Consider the following 25,219-nt stretch of genomic DNA (forward strand, 5'->3'; position numbering starts at 1 on the left):
TGCCGTTGGGACCATGTGTACCTCAAAGACAATGCAAATATCCCAGATAAGATACATTTTGATAATGGAAAATTCAGAGGAAAATATATATAGAATATTAAACCCCCTCGACATCTGCTTTCCCGATCATCAGACTAAACATCAAGTTCCAAGAAACCAATCAGACTACTAATGTCAGCAGAGCAGAGACGTTAAAAATAATACAAAATGCGTCATACAGCTGCAAGTTTAGATAATACCGTCTTAACAAAAACTCTTCTGAAATCTTAAATTAATCAACACATACAGCTCTACACTTAAAGCTATTTAATAATTAGATTAACCATAGAATTTAAATTTTTATTGCCATAATCAGATTTATTTCTGCCAGGCAAAGGACGTTTCCCATCCTGCCAAATATACTGGAAAAATATAAAAGACAATATTTTCTGTAGGGCTAATGAGAGAAAAAGGATTGTGTACTTTACTTAAAGATCTCCAAATCTATATATGAACAGCTATGTAACAGTATGATAGTGAGACATGGGTCTTTTTCATGGCAGACAACTTGTCACAGTAGTGAAAGCACAGGTTTTACCAATAACATTAACAATTGCTCCATATAATTTAAGTGTCCCAGTAAGCCATGACAGTGTGACAGTGAACCCGCATGGACAATACCCAGACCTTGAAACTGAAGCAACTAAATGGAGTTCAGCCGTCATTAATGATATTATTGAAACATGTGCTTTTCATACAGTGAAATGTCAAAATATTTTGCCTGTAAAAGCCATCTTGCAGCTTTTTATTCACATGAAAGGTGAACTTTAATCTAACAAGGTCCAGCTGGAGCCACTTTAACAAGTATTTATTTCACAGACCAGCACAAGGAAAAACTCAAGTTTACTGTGCATTCCCTTCCCTTGCTGGATGCCACTGGCCCCTTTATTCTTTCCAATGCAGTTATGATTTCTCCATTTTTGTTATTAGCACTGTTGAAGTTGGTTCTACATTTTCTTTTTCAAGTAGTATGTAAACACAAGCAGTCTGCACTTTTCTTAAAATGTTGACACTGAGAGGTTTGTACCTTAGAGACATGTCTGACACCAATAACCAAAACAAGACCCTGATTCCTTAATGTTTTGCTCGAAGGTAAGAAATCCACCATTTGAAAACAGACTACAAATAACCTCATAAAAAGACTACATGAAGAATTTACTAAAAAAGTGACATTTTACTGGCTTTCTTACTTATTATTAAACTTTCTTACCCGTTATTAAATGCATGTAAATTTTGGAAATGAAGTTGACATATATAACTGAATATATAACATCAGATTTCCTGCACCCGCTCCCTCTCTCTCACTAACACACACGTCTGTCAGTTAGATGGTGAATAGACATGATTCAGAGGCACTATAAGTAGCTCCTGCATTTCACCAGAGCAGCCCAATTAGTGTGTGTAGTTATGTCACAGCTCAAGCATCAGCATCGATCAATACAATCATTACTCCAATTTCCCCTCTTGTCATTAACACTCACACAGAAACTTATTTTCACGTTTGCATGCATTCAGACAGACATACGCAAAAATCCTGGCAATGAAAATACTGAAATCATTTGCTATTTCTCCCCAGAATGGTGCAATGAGCTGCTTTCTGAAAAATGAAAATTGCAGGGTAATACTGGAAATTCAACGCTGTTACACTTAGTACCAGCACACACACACACACACACACACACACAGTTTGAAATGATGGCACATTCATTCAGTGACACCTGCATCTTGTGTGATTAAGAGGAGGAGCCTCAAAATGGGGAAAAATAAAATACTGTCAATGCACAAGTTAATAGATGAGCATACTTACATATCTGCTCACACACACACACACACACACACACACACACACACACACACACACACACACACACACACCATATCTAGAAAGACACCTGCATCATGCTGATATGGTACAAACAGACAAATTGTAGCTGCTTATTTTCATCTCTTTCTCTCGGTCTCTCCCACCTCTCCTCCCCTCCCCTCCTGTTTCTCTATACCCGCGCTAGGCGCTGGGCCTACTCTGCTGACATCAGCAACCATACAGCAGCGCCCCCTAGAAACCCCACCACCACCACCACCACCACCACCACCACACATTTACACACACACACACACACACACACACACACACACACACACACACACACACACACACACCACACACAGGAAACATATATCAAGCAAGTCCCAGGAGATGTGACATGAAATTACTAACAAATGTGATTGATGGTGATCAACAGCCTCATAAAAAGGGGCTGTTGGTTCATGCCCCCTTCTCTTAATTAACTAAAAATTACATGTTCAGTATTTTCTCTGTCACCTCCTATAGCCTAACTCACATTGGCTTCCATTGATGCATCTGCTGGCTACACCTTTGTCATTATATGACTTAATGTAAAGCTTGCTACTCATGGAATAAGAAAAAAATGTGAACCATTCAATCCAACATCTGACTGCACATTACCTGATCTCCGGGAAAGGCCTACAGTAGTCAGCTTTTACTCACTGTACAATGCCAGGTAAAGGATATGGCCATTCGGTGATCTTTTTGGCGTATTTTCTCACGAAGTTATCCTCACTGAAAATGAACAGCGAGCGGTTGACAGTGAAACAGTTCTGGCGCACGGGAATGGGGTTATAGAGGGCCATAGTCCGGGCTCTCTGCGCCATTGACTGCTTGTACATTCTTTGGGTTCCGGGCCCCCCGGGTGGACCATGGCCGTGGCCGTGGCCATGGCCGTGGCCATGCCCGTGGCCGTGACCGTGTCCGTGGGGTCCTCCTTGTCTGCTTCCACCACGGCCGCCCGGGCCCCCTCCGCCGGGCCCTCCGCCATACCTGGCCGGTACCTCGTCTCCGAACCGCGCCATTCTATGGACACCGAAAGCCAATCTTCACGAAGCAGCGGAGAAGGAGACCAATGCTCAGCTGTGCAGCCACACAACATTACATCCCATCTGGATCACAACGTCTCATATGCACAACGGGTTGTCTTGGAAGCTTATGCTGATCACCTGCACCCGGCAAGCAGTTATATGCAGCTGTTGGTTTTAGCAGACGAGGACGCCCATGTACCGTCTCCTTCTCTGTGCGTCTCTGCCAACGGCCAATTGTGGGTGTGAGGAAATTAAATGTGTGGTCGGTTGGCTGACTGGTTGCACTGTAGAGTGCTGTGGGGTGTCTCAGTCTTAGTCCGTTCTTATGTCCGTATAAACCAGAATTCGCCCCCAACATGAAATCATGGGGAGACTGTAGCGAGTTAACATGAATGTTTCATGTTCTCCATGGTTCATGCCTGTATGAGAGCGCACCACAGCCTCCTGCGCCTTTCTGGGCGATTTATTTCTTTACTCTCATGACAGTATGTAATGACAGTACAAACGCCTTTAACAACACACAGGCCTCAGTAAATCAGATAGTCGAAAATAAATCTGAAAATTATTAACACCCTGTACCTTCGGCGGTCAGACGTTCAACTTGGCATATTGGAAACAGCCGCCTTTCCGAATACTTAAAATGCACTGAAAAGGAAAAGCTACTATTATTTATTTATTTTGAAACATCCGCAATGTTTGGTACATTGTGTGGCAATAATGTGGCTCCCGCCACCTTACAGTTGTTTTACCAGTGCGCTCTGACAAGGCTTGAGACCAAGAAAATTGTGGCATTTGTTATTAATGAGTCTTATTTCAGAAAACAAAATCTCGAGCAGAAAGGAGAAAGAAAAATACCGTTTTCCTTTGAAAGCTCGGTGTCATTGTAGTCGAGATGAAACAATTTTGTCAAACGAATTCAATAGCATCCTCCCTCGTTGCAACCATCATCTTCTCTCCGACACCTGCGCGGCCATCCAGAAGCTGAGCAAGGGACACACGGACGGCGTCGTCAAAGACAAGGATATGACGGCCGCTTCTCCGCCGTCTTACACCCTCTCATGATCTTGGTTTGGCTGTTGAGGTGCAGCAGTGCCGATAAAGTCCCTCACCATCCCCGCCCCGAAAAGTCTACCTTCGTCCGCACTGATAAGCCCGAATGTCCTGGCAGAGCGTCCTTTCTCTCTCTCTCATTGGAGTAGGGTAGTGCGTTCCTTACGGCCTCCTCTCTCTTCGTCCAGCAGCCCCAAGGGGAGGAGGAGAGGGACAGACGGACGGATGGATAGATGGATTGGTGAATGGACGGAGACAAAAATGAAAGGGAGGGGACCGGCTGTTTCTCTGGAATTCTGGCCGGAGTTTACCCATACATTAAATAATCGCACCGCACGGAATCATTGTCTTTAAGCTTGTGTGAACTATAATGGGAGCCGGATCGGCTCTGCAGCCGCAGCACATGACGCACGCAGCTCATCCAACTTGCAGACGTATGTCACGGACTGAGGCATCGTCTGTGTGTGTGTGTGTGTGTGTGTTTTTTTTTTTAAGGTGCTTTGGGCTATAGCCCTGCCCAGTTGGATTGGACCTCTCGAGCCGTCCAACTCCAAATCAATTTGAAATAATGCGTAAGATAGTCTATTGGCGTAGAGGATGAGGTGACATCTGCAACTGTGACTATGTTTCTCCTTTTCTCCCACCTCTGTATGAGTGTGTTTTTCTTAAAGACCCAGTAAGTATTCTTATTATAGCCAGATGCGCGCGCGCGCGTGTGTGTGTATGTGATGGAGAGGGGGAGTGTTGGCATCATGCAGCTCGCGCAAAGATACAGCTGCAACCAAAGCTGACAATGACTGCGCGCACACGGGCGCGTGAGTAAAGTAAATGCGCGTCAAAGTGTGGGCGCGTGAGTCTGCGTGTGTTTGTTAGGGAAGGTGGAGGGGGAGGCTATTCTTAGCAACAGACATTTGGAAATTAATGGACGAAGGGAGCTCTCTCCTCCCTCCCTCTCCGAAACCGAGTCTAGGATCTTCTTCTCTGGCCCCCTCCTTCTCCTCTCCTCTCCTCTCCTATCCTCTCCTTTCCTCTCCTCTCCTCTACTCTTTTTCTCATTGCTCCACCAAAACACGGGTGCCTGTTTAAGGTGCGACCATATGCTTTGCGCTAAAGCCAAGGCACAACAAAGATTTCCAATGACATAACACAGAGAAAACACAACAGGCAGCGTGAATACACAATTCCAAGAAATGAGAGCTGCGGTACTTTTTTCTTGTGATAGCGTTTCTATATTACCCACCAATTCCATGTAAGTTGTCAAACCTATCATTTCTTGAAAAAATACCAGTCTTTCGCCTACAGGGAAAATCAGACTGAAACTGCCAATGAGGCAGCCTGAATACCGATTGTATTTTGATTTCACTGGATTTTTTGTTCTTTTTTTGATGATGGAGACTGGAGAAAGATGGCAAAGAGTGGTCTCATATTCGGTGAATGTCATGAGTCTCTCTCAAATACACCGTCAGTAAAGAAGGCCTACTAGTGCCAATACGTTAATCCCCGGAGAAGAGGAGAGGTATAGGCTGTAGCCCACAACATCACAGGACAGCATTCTCTTAATCTATTATGTGACCTAATTGATTGACTCCAGAAATAGCCGCCCCTGTGAATGGGAAATGATTATACATATACAGATTTAAGGGTGACCGGGAGAATGAATACACCTCTCCAACAGATTGAATCAGGAGAGGAACCTTACGCGTGCGAACGCCAATCGATAACAGCACGACCTTAAACGTCTATCCGATATGTCAGAAAGGGATCGTTTTGCTTTGTGTCCACTTAAGCAATGCTTCCGGCCGCGAGAGTGAGACTGACCCCACCACAAGGGCATGCAAGAACATAAATTTGAATTCCTGATCATAACCAAAGAGAGAGAGAGAGACAGGGAGAGAAATAGAGACAGACAACATAGACAGATAGACAGATAGCTAGCTAGCTAGATAGATAGATAGATAGATAGATAGATAGATAGATAGATAGATAGATAGATAGATAGATAGAGAAAAAGGCCATACCGCCAAGCTTACTGGCATCATTTCAGGACCATGGACAGCAACACACCGCTGTGTGTGTGTGTGTGTGTATGTATATATATATATGTTCTTTTGGGGACAAAACGCAAGTCCCATGAATACTTAGTTTTAGGTTAAGGTAAGGTAGTATGATGGTAAGGTAAGGGTTAGGGTAAGGTTAGGGTTACACTAGTAATAGTTAGGGTAAGTCTCCAGAAAATGATTGATGGAAACACGACTGTGTGTGTGTGCGTGTGTGTGTGTGTGTGTGTGGTCCAGGTATTCCTCAAGTTGTGGGGATGTAAATCTGTTTACATGTTGGGACTTGCCTTCCTTATGGGGACAAAATGCAAGTCCCCTTGACATAAAATCATTAATTTTTGGGGTGAAAACTTGAATTAAAGTTAAAGTTAGTTTAAGGTTATGTTGAGGTTAGGGTAGGGTTAGGGTTAGGCATGTGGTGATTATGGTTAAGGTTAGGGTAAGTCTCCAGGAAATGAATATAAGTCAATGTAATGTCCTCTGAAGTGATGGAAACACGACTGTGTGTGTGTGTGTGTGTGTGTGTGTGTGTGTGTGTGTGTGTGTGTGTGTGTATAAAACAGAGAGAAAGAGAGACATTTTAAAGCCCTTTATTGCATTACTGTGAAAGATAAACAAAACAAACCCAAAAAATTAATGAATACCATAAAAAATAAACACTTCAAGACCATGAAAATCAATAGTAAAGAGTGAGAAAGATGCTTTTCAAAGGAATATACAAGGTTTTGTCTGTGTGCTTGTTGCAAATACTAAAGCAGGACAAATAATTTATATTTACATATGGTCTGGTATTGTAAATAAATAAAGACCTATCTATGTTGTTAACTGATTCTCTGGCACAAGTGTTACAGTACATGAGACAGAGCATAGATGTATTCATTTACATTACATAGTCAGAACTATGGAGCTGCTGTAATGTCTTGCAGTTCAGTCTTGTTCTAGTTCATGGCAGTTTTACATTTGGATGATCTTGTACATGTTACAGTGATTAAAATGCAAAGATTCTGCTGTTTGTTACACAATGTCTCATCTCAGCTACCCAAAAATCCTGCAATACTAAGAGAACTTTACGATGCAGCGAGTATATAAAATGTGTTTCCTGTTTTTTGAAATAAATATCCTCCAGTTTTATAGGTTGTTATATCTTGTTTATGTATGTGTGTATGTCCACAAATGTGTGTGTTTACACTTGGGTGTGATGATCTGTGAAATTATCTATTGCCCTTCAGAACTGGAGCCTTTGAGGAGCAGCAGCCTTCTGTCTAAACCTGTTATTTCACACAGCCAGCACAAGAAGCACTGAAGAGCAACATCTCCAAGGCCAGCCATGCATAAAACATTGTTACCCCACAAGAACACATAGTGTCTCTATAGAAGAGATAGGTATACATGACAATCTCAGTGTATTTATAGGGTGTATGGCGGGGAAAAATAATGCTACATGATAGGCTATCGTTGTCCTATACAGCAGTGTGTTTGTGAGTGTGTACAGGTGAATACCGCTACATGTTGGCATGTATCCGGGTCTGCAGGGTCTCCAATACCTTTTGTACAAAGTGTTTGCCAATTTGAAGTTTAGTGCAGATCATTTCTTCTTCCTTGCCTACACTGTAAAGTGCACCACGACACTAAAAGTACAAAAAGTTGAAGATCAGATCATCATTTGATGACAAACTTGTGTTTAAGGCTAGACTGCAGAGAAACAAAATATCAAAATGTAGCTCTATGCAGACATACCATATCAACACATTTATGGTAAAAGTCAAATTCAGGCTGCACAAAATAAACTGTAGTCTGGATTTGACAAGCAACAAAAACACACCCCACATGTTATTTAAGACTGAGGCATAATAATGTAATAAATGACACACACTTGAGTATGCAAGTTCCATGTCTTCTGCCTTTCCTCCTTCGCCTCTTCATAATACAATAAAAGTATATTACAAGTATCATGCTTTTCAATAAAAGTATAGATTATTGGTATATTTCAGAAATAATGTATGATTAACTCCAGGTGATGTTTTATATTCTGTTTGGATGCTGAAATTGGTGAGGAGGCAGTAACAATAAGAACCATGACTTCCACTGCAGGTTTCTAACATGCTTAAAAAAAACTAGAGTTTAAAAATGTCGGAATTGTTCTGCATTGTTTTTCTTTCTCTGTCGGATGTTCAAATAGTTGGTAGCTGTGTGGCTGGAGCTCTGAGGAGAGAGCCTAAAAGGGAGTGTCGTGACTCAATGATTCATAAGGCTGAATAATTCAATGTGCTGGATGCATGTAGAGCACTCCGCCCCTGCTGAACCTGGTCCTTCACAGACCCGTCGCAGACTTCTGTACATGTAAACCTCTGCAATACTAGTCCACATTGTGCACACAACAAAATGACTGATTGTGGTTAATAGCCAAACAACAGTCAATAATGTGTCACAAATGTAAATAAACAATGTGAAAAGTAGGGTAGGTTAAGATTTAAGTGTCTAGCCACAAAAAATGGGGTCACGTGCTGTATTTGGTTTACACAACATCCAATTCGGACCTAACTAGTAAAGAGGCAGTTTAACAGATGGGTAACTACACTACGCCAAAACTAATACAAACTTTAAAGGTCAATGGAATGATATAGTGACTCAGTAGAACACATACACTTAGTGAAGAGCTGGTAGCCCAGCCATACCCAAACCTAACACAGACCTGACAAGCAACTCTGGTGGAAGAGTAGGGGAGCGTGGTCATGAGCTGAACTTGCCATGGTGTGATAAGAATACACTCATCAAGTGATGACTTTTGTCTTTGGTCGTCTCAGACCGTTGATTGCTGTGGAGCTGACTATCTGACAGGACAGACCACAGAGACAGTTATGCAGACTCACTGGTAGACCCAGGAGATGGGTTTTTCTCATCCCTTTCTCACGGTTATCTCCCTTTGTGTGTGTTTCCTAAGGTCCACCTTCCCCTCACCATGAGCCTACAAACACATCGTTATTCTTTATGTCAAAACCAAAATATCATCTCTCTGCTCCAGTGATAACATATTTGTAGCTGTTTTACCATCATGCTTCAAAAACAACCACTCTGAGTCCTACTTCATTCATTTTCTGTGATCATCTGATAAAATCATGATTAAGAATCTTAAAGTCCCCCTCCAGTTAAAATATCTTTTGCTTTTGATACCTGACATAGATGCTACAGCCTCACTGTGCAGCATGATGGGCACATTTTAACACTAGAAGGCTGTTTTCACATTAATCTAATGAAGGAGAAAAGTTTCTCTGAACTCACTGAAAACCTAAATTTAAGGCGTACCCACAAGCACAATTTGTGATATCACAACTAGTTTTGAGCCAATTGTGTACCAGTAAACAACTTACGCAAGTGTGATGTGGAAACTTGAAGCCTCCAGTGCACATACACTGAGAATGGACTGTGTCCAGCAGCTAAACTTTTGAAATGAAAAGTCTTTGTATATTCATAGATTCTGGATTTTTCCAATGAGGGAGAAGGAGAAGATGTCATTTTACGGATTTTCAACAAGGTACCTGAACAGTTTATGTGGAAAAAAACACATCAGACACAATTATTCCAAGAGAAGAAGAGGGTTTTCATATGTCCTAAAGCATGTCTGGAGAAGATCTTTAAGATTATCCTATGAAACTGTGCGTTTTTCGGTAGTTATCACAGTGCAGTAATGATGGACAGGTTCCACACATGTACCTCCCACTAACCACTGCAAGTATTTGTCTGGTAATATTCAGTTTAATTGCATGATTCAACAGAAGTCATACTGATGCTTCCAGGACAAGCTGACTGATGATAATGCAGTTAATCATAGAAGCTTTCTATGCGTGCACCAACTGGGAATTAGAATATGAACCCAAAACACTCATCATGGCTAGATGAATGTAACGCTGGGGGCAGCAGCATGGCATCCAACAATGAAATGGACATCACATCAGTTGCATATGTCTGTTGGCGGTGGGGGGGGGGGCATGAGTAAGTTTTATTGTGGATGCTCACTGACCGAGACCAACAGCAGGCTCACAAAAAGAGCACTAATAATCCTTGTATATGCAGTGAATGTATTTGGATGTGTTCCATGTATAGGCTCATGCTCACATGTATCAAAAGCAAAATGCATCTATGTAATGAAGGTCAACTTCATTACTATTATTTTGTAGTACAATTTGTATACAGTACTGGTAAAAGAAATAAGGCACAAACTTGAAGGTTGGAAGGTTTACCGAAATTGTGAATAATAATAATAATTGAAATGATGTGTGTTTTATAGATATTGTAGCTGCCTCTCAGCTGGAATTGTGGTCCACAGTATTTTATGTGGAGAATTATGACTGTTACTGTTACTATGTCTTCATTGTGGGTGAAATAAACACCCGGTTGATCTGCACCTAACTTATGCATCAAGCCCCCTGCTTTTAAAGTCCAGCCGCTACACGATCATCCTGTCAGTCTACTTGTGGTGTGAGTATAGTGGATAGACTATAGTGCAATACACAAAAATGCGCCCGCATAAAGTTTTCAGCCTGCTGAAATAAGCACGATGCATTTTTAAACATCTAGAATTATTAACCTCGCCATAAGCAGGGCAACACAGCTGGTCCTGCACAAGCAAAATCTTCTTTCTCCATCTCCTTCTGGCTCCTTGATGGTTACCCTTTTTATATCTGATCTGTCTGATACAGAAGTTCAACCTCAGTTTTAAGCTTTATTTAAAGATTTCTTGAAAGGTTAAAGAAGACGCCCCATTTTCTTTATACTTGTATACCTACATTTCACTAGCTACAGAGGTTCGCCTGGAAACAAAGCAAAAGAGGGAGCAGAAGAGAGAGGGTGGTAACCTGTCCTTAGTGGTAAGTAGGCCAATGCTTTTTTTCTGGGGGAATCTCTAGCGAGGATGAAGTCACCACTTTATCTGCTCTCAGAACTCTCTTCTTTCTCTCTTTTTTATACTCAGCTTCTTTCTCAAACATAGCACACACACACACCCTCTCCTTCTTCATCCATCCCTTAAATTATTTCAAATATATTCAGTACCTCCCACACTGCCATCCTTCAGTTAATTATACATATTATATTTTTATATATTATCCTTTTTAAAGTGCTTAATAACTTAATAGTTCAGAAAAATATGACACTATTGATTTTAACAAATTCCAGGTGCCACATACACACTTTGTAAGCAAACAACTCCTGCACCATGTAATACATTAAACAGTGCTTCAATAAATACGAGCTTTGTGAATGTTTTGTCAACCTCCATTTACATACCAGACGGTGGACAGATGAGAAACACCACTTTCTTTCTGAGTATTTTATTCAATGTTTTCACTGGTACTGTTGGTATGGTTTTATGTCTGCCTTTAGGCTGTAGGTGGAGTGGATGGTTGACCTGAGTGTCTTCATGAGTGTTCACTGCCCTCCAGTGGTCCAAGTGAGGAACTGCAACAGTACATTAAATGTGTTAACCAATTAATGAATGGTTGTTAAAATATATCAATTATATTATGTACTGATTACTCATTATTAGTGCGTATCATTATTGTATCAATATTTCTAATTGTGATAATAATATGGACTTGTTTTAACAACTATCTGGTGTAGTAACCGTTTAACCTGCTAGAGATGTTCATACCAACTTCAAGGCAATATTCGCACATACAGTACATATCTATTTATTTTGAAGGTATTATTTTTTTCAACCGTCTCAAAAACCAGAATAACAATGAAGTGGTCACAGTAAACTGATTAGGTGATAATCTTTTTTTTTCATATTCCTGTGGTGCAACCTGGCAGCTGTCAGTTATAAGTGCACTGGAAGTAGGCCTGTGTGTGAAGAGCCTAGGTGAGGGCTGGCCAATGCAGAGCAGCTGAGAGGACAAGGGGGAAGGAGGTGGTAAAATATACCCATATAAAGTACAATCTCAGTGTCAACTCCTTTACTCTCCCTTCTAACCTTTCCTTGCCCACTTCCCCTTTGTGCACATCACTTTTTCTTCACATCTGTCCATTTTTACTCACTCTTGAATCAGTGTCGCCACTCTACCTTTTATATGTTCATATCCCAAAGGTATGAGAGCCAGAGAGCGAGCAGCAGACTTGTACTCAGTATTCTTTTGTAGCTGAGCATTGCATGCAGGCCTGGAAGCCTAGACATAAAAATAATATACAATCACATATGCTGAGGCTAGCTGTTGGACAATAATGGAGGTAACAGTTATTGACAGCGGTTAAAATATAGCACCTTGTCTGCTTCTCTTCTTCACATTTAATGCTCACTATCATATGATATTAGAAAAGCAAACTGAGACAAGAAAGCGTGTCTGTATGAATAGAGAATTAGAGTATCTCTGTTTTGTTTTTTTTATAAGACACTGTGTATACAAGGGGCTTCATTCCAAAATCAAACCATATAAGTCAGGTTGGACAGAGGCTAGGCAAGAGTGAGGTAGAGGAGTAAATAATCAACAAATCATATCAAGCAATATTAAGAAAAACTTTACTTTGTGCCACAAATAGTCAACAGTCATCATTCAATATGTCAATATTATATCCTCAATCCAAAAAGTTATTTCAAATGAACATGTGCAACGTCCACATACTGTCTCATACATCAATGTCACATTTCCTTGCCAAGGATACCCTACTCTGTCACACACAACCGCGTGACATTGCTGTAAGAATACATCCCCCACAATGCATTGCGTTCTCAACATGGCGTCTCACACTGCGGCTTGACTTCTGTCAACAAAACACGAAAACGTTTCTAAAAGGCAACTCGAACTGTGTAGTGAGGTTGACCAAATCTATTTGAAACAGGAGGATGAAACTGCTGCTGACAGTAGTAAAACACCTCCATAAACCAGCTGTGTGCACCAGTCCCCGGCGCGGTCTGAGCTCCTGCGCCAGCAGCGGCGGCCTGTTAGCCGGCAGAGATGCGACTCTGATCGTCGGGTCAAGCCGAGAGCTGCTGCAAAGACTCGGCTCACAGGTGGAGGTGAGGGCGGACTTCATCACCGAGGAGGAGGAGGGAGCTTTTATGCGAGAGCTGGAGCTAGGCTTGAAGAAGAAACGCTACGAATTTGACCACTGGGACGATGTAAGACAACAAACACATGCTTTATTTTTTTAATTATTATAACTGGTTTCTACAAAATGTCACGTCGTGTTGACATATTAGAGGTGGATGTGGAGGTGCAGGGTCACGCTCCAAACGCACACCTGTTATTGGTTTTACGATTAATCTACACTTGAACAGATTTTTTGCCCAAATCCTTCACCGGATGATTTAATAATTTGTAACTCAAGGAATTTTTCTCTGTTACTATTTTTCTTCCGAAACAAATGCATTTTTGAGGGCCTAAACGTGCACGGAAAGTTGTTAAACTTTGCGCATACATCAAAAGCGGTGAAAAATTTAATATTTTATGGGTCTTCTCCAAGTTCTTCTCCACTTGACATTTTTGATTTTCTTTAGGCTATTTTTATTCAATTAGAAGCATTAAAAAATGTCTTTCAAAAGTGTCTTGGCAAAGATTGGCAGCAATAAGATTTAGTTACTATAAACATTGGTCACAAAATCTGAAATTAAACAGAAATGCAATACATTTATGCCATAGATGTGTATGTGCATGTTTACATGCTTGAAATTTTGATGTTTTTACCAGCTCAGGGTGACATATAGTACAACCACAGGCTGTAAACTGATCAAGATTATTAGATAAAATGATCCCCGTACATAATTTCACACTCTTGACAAACTTTAATTGTCCACATAAACAGTTATTTTCTTATTCCACAGATGGAGCAAGGTTGTGTTTGAAGTGACAGTGACGCTGACTTAATCTGTGCTGTCCCCAACGTTCAGGCTATTCACGGGTACCGAGAGACTGAGCGTTTGAGTTGGGGGGCAGCGTGTGAGGAGGTCTTGACTCGTGTCCGATCTGTAGCGTTCGATGAGGGTAGCCCACTCCTCGGGCCTGTGCACGTCCTAGATCTGGACAAGACTGGCTACATCAAGCCTCACGTTGACAGTGTCAAGGTAAGTGGATAATATGCTCATCATCTTTCCCTTTGGAAAAGTCTGTTGTGTGAGATGTGATACCAGCTTCATTCATTCTTTCATTTTGTCCCACCAATTTTTCAGTTTTGTGGCAGCACCATCGCTGGGTTGAGTCTGCTGTCAGACAGCATCATGCGCTTGGTAAAGGAGGATGCCACCAGTGAATGGCTGGACCTGCTGCTGCCACGACGCTCCCTCTACATACTGAGGTTTAGTGCATACTGAAGTTGACTCAAATCATATATTTCGATAGTTTGAGGCTGAATGGTTTATGTCTCAAAAACACTGTTAATTGATCCTTCCCAGGACAGTTTTGGTTGTGCTACAGAGGTAGTTTCAATCAACTGCAATAATTTTGCACAACATGTAATTTACATCTAGCAATAAACAGCACAGTAATCTCTTTCCTTGTGCTCTCCTCACACTCCTACAGGAACCAGGCCAGATATAACTTCACTCATGAGATCCTAAAAGATGAAGAGTCTGTGTTCAATGGACAGAAAGTGCCTCGGCAGCGCCGAATCTCCGTCATCTGTCGGAACCTTCCGGGCTAACACACACATATTGACTCAGCTGGGATGTTAACAGAGCACAACTTGAGCTCTGAGGATTGTGTCAATGACCGCCATGTCTTTTAGTTAATATACAGTTGTTATATACATCTATGATAAAGTGTTGGGGATGTTTATTGTAGTTGAGACACTCTCCACACTGTGCTATTGAGAAATGTTGATTGGCTTGTCGGGGTCACACCTGCCTCAGAGTACTAAAGAAGTCTGTTCTAACAGAAGCGGCATCACAGTGTTCACATTTTCATGGATCATAATCAACTGAATGAGCCCTTGATTATCAGTCTTCATTCACTGGAGCTTTTTTAAAGTTTCTACACATCCGCCCACAACAACTGCACCATCTTTGCTGTAGTTTTAACATCATTTAAATTACCTCCCACTGCTGGAGAGGAGAGCAACATGCAGAAAGTTAAGAATCTCAGCTTTAAATGTATAAAATATTTGTTTATACATATGTTAGTTCCACATTAAAAGGCAGGAGAGTACTTTGATTCTAAATAAAGTTTTTATATATTATCACAGAGACAGTCTTTGTGAAACATTTTGCAGCGCACTTTACCGAATAAAATCAAAGTGAACTTGGATGTGAGAAAGACTCTTCTTGGTTTAGTGTGTGAAGTTTCTAAGTACACAAGCACAATGCTGTCATGAATCTTCTATTTTTTTTATTGTTTAATCTTTATTGTTTTTTATATTAAAACAGAACTGAACATGGGTCAATCAATAGCATGTAATCTACAGGTCCATTATGACCAGTAGATGGAAACAGCTCATCTTTTCCATCAATTAATAGGCGGAGACATGTCGTAGGAGGAGTCTCAGATTGCCTCACACACCTAAATCCTGTTCATCACTCAGAAGCTGAGTGAAAAAAGCCATAACATAATATAGTATACAAAAGACTGAAGTACTTGTAAGACAGGATTGCTAAAACATATACTGACACCCTGGATTAGACAAACACTCTCTGGTGATGTCCACACTTACCTGAGCCCTCTAACACACAGGTAAGGATCATGAAGGCATTAGAAATGTGATGCATTTATATTATCTGTATCTGTATTTGTGTTTTCATTTGGTTCACCTACTTGTATTAGAGGACGTGAACTACTGCGTTTATGTACCTATATTAATCCAACGAGGAACATATTTATTTGAATCATGACAGCTCTTTTCCGTGTGACTTTCACTCAGTATATAGATTATTTGGCCACGGGATCAAAGGCATGCCAATGCGTGTTCTGGTGACTGGTGGATCTGGTTTGGTAGGCAAAGCCATTGAGCATGTGGTGCAGCAGGAGGGGGGGAAACGTGAGGGAGAAGAGTGGATCTTCCTCTCTTCTAAAGATGCTGATCTCGTGTAAGTTGCTTCAATCCCTCTGTTGAACCAGAGCGTTCCAACAAACAAATTTGTGCATGACTCTATTTTTATGTTTTTTATTTAAATACATGTGGCATTAAAACTGCGCACTAAAATATGAACAGAGATATCGGGCAGACCAGGGCTGTGTTCGAGAAGTATCGCCCCACTCATGTCATCCACCTGGCTGCAAAAGTGGGAGGACTCTATCTGCACATGAGGGAAAACCTACACTTTTTGGTGAGACAATTGCAAACTGTTGCAGGAAAATTTATTTTAACCCCGCAATAAAAGTGGGGTCAGCGTGCCAAATCTACACCTACCTACTGTGATGGTCAACACAGTGACAGTCTGACACCTTCACAGAGAGACAACATCAAGATCAATGACAATGTACTACAAACAGCCCATGAGATGGGTGTCACTAAGGTCGTGTCTTGCCTGTCCAGCTGTATCTTCCCTGATAAAACCACATACCCCATCGATGAGACCATGGTAGGGTTTTTGTTTTACCTTGATTTACCACGTTTAGGTCCTTGGAACATGAACACCCTATTTTATCTTTAAGGTGTAACTTAAAGACAAAGTTTTTTTCAATATTAAATATGAGGGTGTTATTTTGGGCTGACTAACCACCTGTAATTTGGGATTTGAATAATTTTACATATTATCAAAAAAAGGTTATTTTGGTTGTGGTATAACTTTATCCTTACTATAATCCCTCATTCTCACAGATACACAATGGGCCACCTCATGACTCCAATTTCGGTTACTCATATGCCAAAAGAATGATTGATGTTCAGAACAGGTAAGCAGCTGCAGTGCAAACAGGGGCGTGGTACAGGCACATAGGTGAATCTGACATGCATTCATATCCTCAACAAAGGGCTGAGGAGGCAGCGCTTGATGAGGCAAGTACTTTCTGTTTAGGCTTTTGTAGCTTTATTTGACCTGAGGATGTGCCTACATGCGTGAATACAACCCATTACTCTGTGAAAACATCCATAATTAGTTGTAATTCACTGAGCCGCATGCACGGTGCCATTTGATGCTCTGTTTTCAGAGCAGTTCAATTTGTGAATGCCATAAAGCAAAATGGACTCTGAGAGGGATCAAGTTTCTACTTAAAAAGCCCTATGACATAAAGACTTTAGTGCTGTGTTTATGGTTGGAGGTGGAAAGTGGGAAACATGCATCAACCACGACTTTCATGCATTTGAGGAGAAAAAACTAACCACAATGACCTGCAGAAAGGCTTTTAAGAATTTTATCTGAAGTTGAAGTGTATGTCTGATGTGTGTGTTTGTGTGTTGACAGGGCTTACTTTCAGCAGTACGGGCATCGTTACACAGCAGTCATCCCCACCAATGTGTTCGGCCCCAACGACAACTTCAACATAGAAAAGGGTCATGTGCTGTCAGCGCTTGTTAACAAGACACACAAAGCCAAAAGTGATGAACTAAGACCCCTTAATTTATCTTGATACGCACATGCGCAGACCACGAGCAATGAAAATCACACACTAACACAGACAATAACCACGTAATAGAGTCTATTTCCTCTTGTCTCACTCATAGATGAAGGAACTCCTGTGAATGTGTGTGGATCTGGAGCTCCTAGAAGACAGTTCATCTTTTCTCTGGTATGGTATTATTACACATATTTAATATATATATTCGATCTTAGATTTCACCGTGTGTGAAAATCCCATGGTATTCTGTAACTATCTTGGCCAAATGTATGTCTGACTGAATTAAGGTGAAAATCTTAAAACAGTATGAAAACACTGAATCATGTCAACCAAAACCCGTTGTCTGTTTATTCTCAGGACTTGGGTCGTCTAATCATTTGGGTCCTGAGAGAATATGAAGAGATTGATCCCATTATCCTCTCTGGTGAGCACAGTTCTCATCCTTTGTGTGCATCTCTGAGGCTTTATTTACATTCATTTGTCACTGTTGGTTTCATTTCAGTGGGGGAAGACGATGAGGTCTCAATCAAAGAGGCTGCGGACATGATTGCACATGCTCTGGGCTTCAAAGGCAAAATACATGTATCCTTTCAATATTCCCCAATGATCCTGTCCCCATAGATGGGTCATCATGACAGGTTTCATTTACTTCCTACCTTTAAGAAGTTCTTTTATACAGAGTTCTACAAAATAGAGGATTACAGGGGTCACATAACAGAGACAAAGACATGGATTAACACTCTACACACCACAGACTGGATTTCTTGTAATTTAAGAGGAGGCTACTTGTTTAAAGCTTGTATGGCTGTTGGAACAATTTTTCATTTTTGAGTGATGGAAACCATATTTTTTCTTGAGCAGCTACTTTACGAATTTCAGGGAGTCAGGAAGTAAATTGGTGCTGTTTTGGTAATAGCTCAAAGCAACTAGAACTACCACCCGCTCTCCCCTTGACACCTCACATCAGTATGACACCACCCTGTCTGACGGCCAGATGAAGAAGACGGCCAGCAATGCCAAGCTGAGACGCTACCTCCCTGACTTCACCTTCACACCCCTTAGAGAAGGTCAGAGTTCACTTCATGATGGCAAAAACATAAGAAGTCTATACAATGCTGTCTAACTACAACGAGCACAATAAACTATGACAAATAGCCTTGTTTCAAGATAAGTCTGTCTCTCAACTTACATACAAATGAGTGGTTTGAATGAATATTTGCATGCATGCTCAACCTAGTGAAGGTAACCCTCTCTTGTTTTTCTGTCCTTCTAGCTATACAGATGACGTGCGACTGGTTTGTGGCCAACTATGACATCGCCAGGACATGAAGTGACCAAACACTGAGCTGCATCGTCTTTACTCTAATGTTTTTTGTTTGTTTTCTTTACTTCTGGTGTTAAGGAAGTTAAGTGCCTCATTAAATAATGGAATACATATTCTCTAGTGTACTGAAGCTTCTTTCACAGTCAAGTTTTATGAGGGGTCATTTTAGCAACGCTTTACTTAGAATCTAATGAATCTAAAGAAATTAATCTAGAAAAAAAATCTGAGAAATAAGGACCATAATCTACTGATTATTTAACAGAAACAAGGAACTCATCCTTCTAGTCTCCCTTCCCACTCTCCCTCATATGCAAATAGGGATTTTCCCTCAAAGCAAAACACAAACAAATGGCAGTTAGCTGAATAGCACCCCTCCACAAATGTGTACATAGACAATTATAGACAAAAGTGGATGGATTGTATATTATAAAGGCTGACAATATCTTCAGTTATAATTCTTTGAATTTATCAAGAATGCAAATATTTTTTTTCTTCCAACCCAAGTTTTAAAAAAGCCTGTTTACAAACCTTACTTCATATTTGCGGATTGCTGATTAAGATTTGAAAACAGATTTCTATTTAGATTTTTACACCAGTGTTTGTATAACATTTTTTTTTCATACCATAAAACAAAGTGTATATGACAGATGGGGTACAAAGAGAAAAGCCTTGCACAGCAGCAGATTTGAAGTTTTATTAGAAAAAGTTTCTACCAAAGAAAAACCAAGTTCAAGATTATTTTTTTTTCATTCATTAAGTTCTAAGTTAAACAGTTTACACATGGAGGGAAACCACACAGAGTTTGAGCTATTTTCCCTCTCAACATTAACAAGGTTTTCATTGTTTAATATGAAACTTCAGGGTATGAAAAATTAATTCATGCTTAACAAAATACTTTTTGATAAACACCAAGTGAGACAGTTTCAGCTTTTCATCTCGTGGCATGTCACAGCACAACCTGTTTTAAAACGAACACAAAACCTCTCTGGCAGGGTCAGGGGGTTTCTGAAAAACACCAAAACTTTTCACCCATAGAGGTTTTCTCAACCGCTGCTCCGTCCCCCACTTTCATTGGTTATTCAGTGAGGTAGAAGTGCATTTTGTCATTAACATTCTTGCGCTCGGGGTTGAGCCGCTTCAGGATCTGTGCCAGCACGTTGACAGTCTGCTCACTGCTCAATCCCGTGCGCTTGGTCTGGAACTTCTTCAGCAGGTCTTTGGTGGTCATTGGTTTACGGATCAGGTAGCGCCGAACCGCTTCCTCTGTTAGCTGCACATCACTATGAGATGGATAGAAAGGGATATGGTTTTTACCCTGTTCACAAATGCCCAGTCAAACTATTTCTCTTAAGGCTTAAATTAAATGTCTGTTTGCATTTTGATGTCAGCTTTGTAAACCGTGATATATTTTACAATTTTGCAGTAACATCAGAAAAGAAGAAATAACTTCATATTTCTTAGAGGCATAAAGCATGACTGTTAACAAAGTACCTGGAGCTTGGAGTGGATTTTCCTGATGGGGGTTGAGGTGTGCTCTTCCCAGAGGGAACAGGACTCTGGCTGCTGGGCTCCATCTTCAGCCTTTTAGCAGCTGGTGAGTCAGTGCCAGGACCCGGAGTCTGTCTTTTACCTGTTGGAAAGTGAGACTTGTTGGTGTGGAATAATGGCAGCTGGGCCTTAAGTTTCAGAGTTTTCAGACAGCCACTTTTGAGAGTGTTACATAAGTATATAAAACATCTGTCATGCGTCTTGTTTAAATTATACTTTTGCATGGTTATGTTTGTTAGTGTAGGAGCAAACACCTTGCTCTAGCTTGCTGGCAGCGGCACGGAGAGTGTTGGAGGTGGAGGCAGAGTCTATGGATGGTGTTCCGGGGCGGCTACCAGTCCTGGAGCTCCCTGCGGAGCCACGCCCACCTCCACGTTTAGGAGGTGTGCGCTTCTTCTAAAAGAGAGAGAGAGAGAAACAGATTTTAAAAAAAACTGTAAATAGTCTTAGTAATAGCCCATGTGACAACTAAAGACTTGCTAATCATCTGGTTACTTATGATCAAGAGGAAGAGACAAGAAAATACCAAGTGGTAAGACTGAAAATCTACATTTTGTTCTAGCAGGAATTAGCAGGGAAATGCATAAATATCTATTTATTCTACCACACACCATGAACAGAGCGGAGGCTGTCTCTCCCTCGATGTCGCTGTCGTCTGAGCTGTCTGATTCGCCGCTGCTGTCTGTGACACACAAATCCATACAATTTAACATAATGTCACTTTTAACAGAAAGAAGTATCATTTAGTGCTGCTCGTGTTTACTGAGAACTCATTCATCTATGTATTTTGTCAAACTGTCATCATCTGTCTTCATGAGGTCTGTACCTTTTTTCTTCTTCTTGTCCACTTGGACTGGAGTTTTCTTTCCATCTTCCTCTTCTTCCTCCTCTTTTGTTTCCTCCTCATTCTGTTTCTCTTCCTCACTCTCTTCCTCACTTTCAGATGCCTCATCAATCCCTGTTAAGGATGAATATTAGGTTAAGACAACAATGTAAATACCAGCTATTCATCGAATCAAGTCGATAAGTCAAACCAACTAAAAATACATTGCTGCTGACAATTTACAGGAAAGGTTCATAATTTTCTGGTTGACCTTTAGGGAGGTCCTCTCCTTTGCTGGGCTTCCCTTTCTCTGGCTCTTCATCTGAACTGTTTTTGGAAAACAAAATTACATACTTGTAAAAGATGAAACAAAACCATCAAAAACCTACCTCTATTGTTAATAGAGAAGAGGTTTTTGTGTGCGACAAAGCAAAGTATCTGACCTGCTTTCATCTGACATGTAATCCACCTCTAGACCCTCGTAGTCACCATCATCACTGTCTTCCAAGGCCTCTTTGTCGTTGCTCTTTTTCTTCTTCTTTCCTTTTCCTTTCCCCGTGTCTTTCTTTGTCTTTGCCTTGCTCTCTCCATCTATCCAATGAAAAGAGGGATGCCCGCAAAAAAAGGAAATCAAATGATGAATAATGGAAGGAAACTGTGGATGTAAATGGCCCTCTCATGCTCCCACACCACATATATTTACATACTAATAAAAAGTTTCAAAGTGGTAGGAGACAAGAGAAGAAGTTTGCATTGTTGTTTTTTGTGAATTTAACTAACAGGTTATGATATGCAGGTGTCAGGGGACAGAGTAGCCAAGTCCTCTTTTTAACCATAATTCAGCATAATACTTTAATCTTAAATTTTGGGCACTTCTTCAACACAGAGGAAAAAGGCATTAGTCACATCCATCTTTTTCCTTACCATCCCCCATACTGCTGTCACTGTCATTGCTGCTCATCTCCAGGTCGTCTTCCAGGTCGTGAATGCGTAGGTCACCCCCTCTCCCACCCCCCTTCTTTTTCTTCTTTCCCGATTTCTCATTCTCGTCCTCGTCTTCCTCACCACGCTCCTGCTCCCGCAGACGTCTCTGAAGCATGATGCTGAAGTGATTCACCACCTTGTTCCTCCTGTAAAAGGAGTCCGAAGTTTACTTTTTGACACATCTCCCTACTCATCTTTGTTCACATTCTCTGCTCCTCTTCTTTTTGTGCCATTTTTAACTTCAACATCCAATCCCTGACTGCTGACTCCTTCGCTACTCAGCTGTTCCCTCTTTACTGCCTTTCTTCCTCTTTCCAGTTTCTCTTACCCCGGCCTCCCCTTTCTGCTCACTAGATCTCCTAAAACTCCCCCATTTTAATGCTTACATTCTTCTCATTTTAACCTTGACTTTCTCCAGTCCCTATGCCTCGACCACAAATACCCATCCCTCCCTGTTCCTCCCCTCTCTCACCTGCCCCACTCTTCCTCAGCCTCCTCAGCAGTGAGAGTTCGGTGCTTGGCCTGCGGTGTGAAGTTGTACCAGCCCTGTACAGGGAAGGCCTCAAAAGCTCCATCGGGACACTGTGTAAAGATGTAGTAGGATGCGTTTTCTGTAACACCGCCCTTCTTTAGACCTTTGAACCTGACACAGACATGTACACAGACATAGGGAGAAAGTAGCCGTATTGTAAACAATAGGGATCTCCATCCATGGAGGTAATTTGACAAAAAAAATTATGCCTAGTACTACAAACGTATGTATTGTAAACTCAACTTTAAAAAGTGCAAAGCCAACATGTGATAACTTTATGCATGTATCAGTAAGGAAATATTTAATGTTACAACCCTTTTTTGGGTTTGTGAGGTTGTTGTAAATGAGAATGGTTCAGAGCGTATAGAAGTATCTTTCTTCTCACCTCCTGCCGGCCTTGCCATTGACCTTGAGAATCCAGGGCTGATCCTCCGCTTTGAACTCACGTGTCACAATACCAAACTTCTTCCGCCGTGCTTCTTCGCGCTGCTTTTTGCCAAATTCACTGCCAGCCGCGCCTTCCGCCGTCTCCTCCTCCCCGTATATCCGCCGAGCACTCATGTCTCTTTCCATACGAGCCTGGTGGGGAAGGAGGCATGTAAACATATGGAAGACTGAAAAATCTACACATCTGTCATGTGTAGACACGCCAACATGAAACCCACCTGTGTCCAGGTTGAACAGTTGACTTTGTCTCCTGCATTAAAAGCCATGATGTTGTACTTCTTGCTGGTGTTTCTATGGGATAAAAAACATAAATACGAATCATTCATTAACTTAACATGCTTGTTCCCATTGAGGGTCATGGGGTGTAGAAATACACTTACATACAGTATAAACAATTTATCATACAGTCCACTAAATCAATTTCCATTTGCCAAGGCACATTTCACTTAAGCATCAGTATAAAGGGCTTCAACAAAAGGTGATACATGAAGTGATACATGACAACGCTCCAGACACTTTTCTGTCCGTATCTGCATGTCAGTCCATGCTTTGTCGCGTTAACATGCATGTCACTCACTTGGGGACTCGCACGGTGTACTCAGTGCCTGAGGAACTGCTGCTCCCCTGTAAGACAAACACATCCAAGGGATTTATTTTAGAGGGCTTTTGTCTCAGCACTGGGTTTTCTTCCAGTACCAAAAAGACCACAGCTTCATTTTAACTTCCCACAGTATTTGCATGATGGGCTGAGGTAAATCACAGAATAAAACTGTCTACATGATGTATGAAAGGCTATGAGCTGAAAGCTACTATGCAGTTTGCTTTTAATACGTTTACAACAGTGCACATCATGCCACAAGACCAGACTTATTATGCATTTTGTAACTGAGAATAGTCATAACTTACCAGTGACGTCATGATTTGTCGCCCGTGTTGACTTTGCACATCAACAGTTGCTTCAGGCTAGTGAGGATCACTGTTAAAAACAGTAGCGTTGCATTAATAAGAGACTTAACCTGGCTCAACGTGAATTAAAGGCAAAATGGTCCAACTGCTAACTTATCAGTATGTTGTTGTTGTTGTTGTTGTTGTTAGGAATACCAGTAAGTTAACACAAAGCGAGCTAACGACTACAAATTTAATGTATTTCTTTGTAGCAGCACATTAAAGTCTGCCGGAAAAGTCGTTGTCCTGCACAATAACTACCTAAATACTTTGATTTTTCACAACTGAAACATATTTCTAATGAACTTTTTTGTAGGCCATTGATACTGAATTCCTGTTTCGACGAGGAAACTACATTAATATTACAACACAAGTCAGAAAACGCAACATAAAACTCAATAACGCCCTTCACTGAGCAGTATTTTCTCAAAAGAAGCACCGTTAACGTTAGCTCCTAATGCTAAATAAACGGCAGCCACACAATTAACAAGCTGTTTAGCTGCAGTGTGCGGCTAGTGCTAACCGTTAGTCACATGACGGTTATGTGAAATGAAGGAACAAAGGAACACAAAGTTGTACAGACATCCATTAATCTCAGATATTAACACATTAAACATTACATTTGTATACTCGTCGTGGTTTACCGGTACGCCTCCTCTTCGTTCCGTTGGTTTACGTAGTCGACAGGAAACTTTGACGAGAACTATGGTTCCTAGCAAACCCGCTCCATCGTCCTTTCTTTTGATTGGCTCATGGCGGCTCCCCAGGCTGTAGTATGCGCACCATAGATGTATGTGCACGGTAAAAAGACTACACTTATGACCACCATAGAGCATTGAACATGTCTGCCTTACCATGGGTATCGAGTATAAACCATGGCTGTATTACAGAGAACATATAAACGTATAAACGTATAAACATCTCGCGCAGGGTAAACCGGCCACCCCACACATCTAGCAGGACATGGTCTCCAATCCACAAAATTATCATTAAAACATTATTACCAATGCTGATGTTTCTGTTGATGCGTTTAGTAATCGTCATTATATTGAATTGTCCACACTGATATTAATATCGATGTACTGTAACAATGTTTGCCGTTCATTTAATTTAATG

At 41.1% G+C, this 25,219-nt stretch overlaps 3 protein-coding genes across 5 annotated transcripts; 2 read left to right on the forward strand and 1 right to left on the reverse strand.

The window, feature by feature from the left end:
- Positions 1-12,605: 12,605 nt before the first annotated feature.
- alkbh7 (alkB homolog 7) lies at positions 12,606-15,253 on the forward strand. The gene is made up of 4 exons (XM_042392233.1): positions 12,606-13,134; positions 13,903-14,076; positions 14,182-14,306; positions 14,531-15,253. Exons 1-4 carry the CDS (start codon positions 12,859-12,861, stop codon positions 14,649-14,651), a joined length of 696 nt encoding a protein of 231 aa, XP_042248167.1. The 5' UTR covers positions 12,606-12,858; the 3' UTR covers positions 14,652-15,253.
- A 71-nt stretch (positions 15,254-15,324) lies between these two features.
- Positions 15,325-18,921, forward strand: LOC121883753 (GDP-L-fucose synthase-like). Of its 2 annotated transcripts, XM_042392225.1 has the most exons (11): positions 15,325-15,676; positions 15,864-16,029; positions 16,155-16,269; positions 16,396-16,524; positions 16,764-16,837; positions 17,347-17,480; positions 17,607-17,671; positions 17,858-17,924; positions 18,003-18,082; positions 18,468-18,567; positions 18,774-18,917. In XM_042392225.1, the coding sequence occupies exons 2-11, from the start codon at positions 15,896-15,898 to the stop codon at positions 18,827-18,829; spliced, it is 954 nt and encodes a 317-aa protein (XP_042248159.1). In that variant the 5' UTR covers positions 15,325-15,676; positions 15,864-15,895; the 3' UTR covers positions 18,830-18,917. The 2 variants fall into 2 exon arrangements, with proteins under 2 accessions (XP_042248159.1, XP_042248160.1); XM_042392226.1 differs by lacking the exon at positions 15,325-15,676 and having other exon boundaries at positions 15,741-16,029; positions 18,774-18,921.
- A 583-nt stretch (positions 18,922-19,504) lies between these two features.
- gtf2f1 (general transcription factor IIF, polypeptide 1) lies at positions 19,505-24,811 on the reverse strand. Of its 2 annotated transcripts, none has more exons than XM_042392212.1 (14): positions 24,724-24,811; positions 24,065-24,134; positions 23,736-23,782; positions 23,377-23,449; positions 23,097-23,290; positions 22,652-22,822; positions 22,120-22,325; positions 21,639-21,786; positions 21,467-21,522; positions 21,199-21,330; positions 20,984-21,054; positions 20,627-20,768; positions 20,316-20,454; positions 19,505-20,104 (listed from the first exon to the last, which is right to left on the reverse strand). In XM_042392212.1, exons 2-14 carry the CDS (start codon positions 24,074-24,076, stop codon positions 19,900-19,902), a joined length of 1,596 nt encoding a protein of 531 aa, XP_042248146.1. In that variant the 5' UTR covers positions 24,077-24,134; positions 24,724-24,811; the 3' UTR covers positions 19,505-19,899. The 2 variants fall into 2 exon arrangements, with proteins under 2 accessions (XP_042248146.1, XP_042248147.1); XM_042392213.1 differs by lacking the exon at positions 24,724-24,811 and adding an exon at positions 24,627-24,704.
- Positions 24,812-25,219: the final 408 nt, after the last annotated feature.

This window comes from Thunnus maccoyii, chromosome 18 (assembly GCF_910596095.1).
Source record: "Thunnus maccoyii chromosome 18, fThuMac1.1, whole genome shotgun sequence".
NCBI classification, from domain to species: Eukaryota; Metazoa; Chordata; class Actinopteri; order Scombriformes; family Scombridae; genus Thunnus; species Thunnus maccoyii.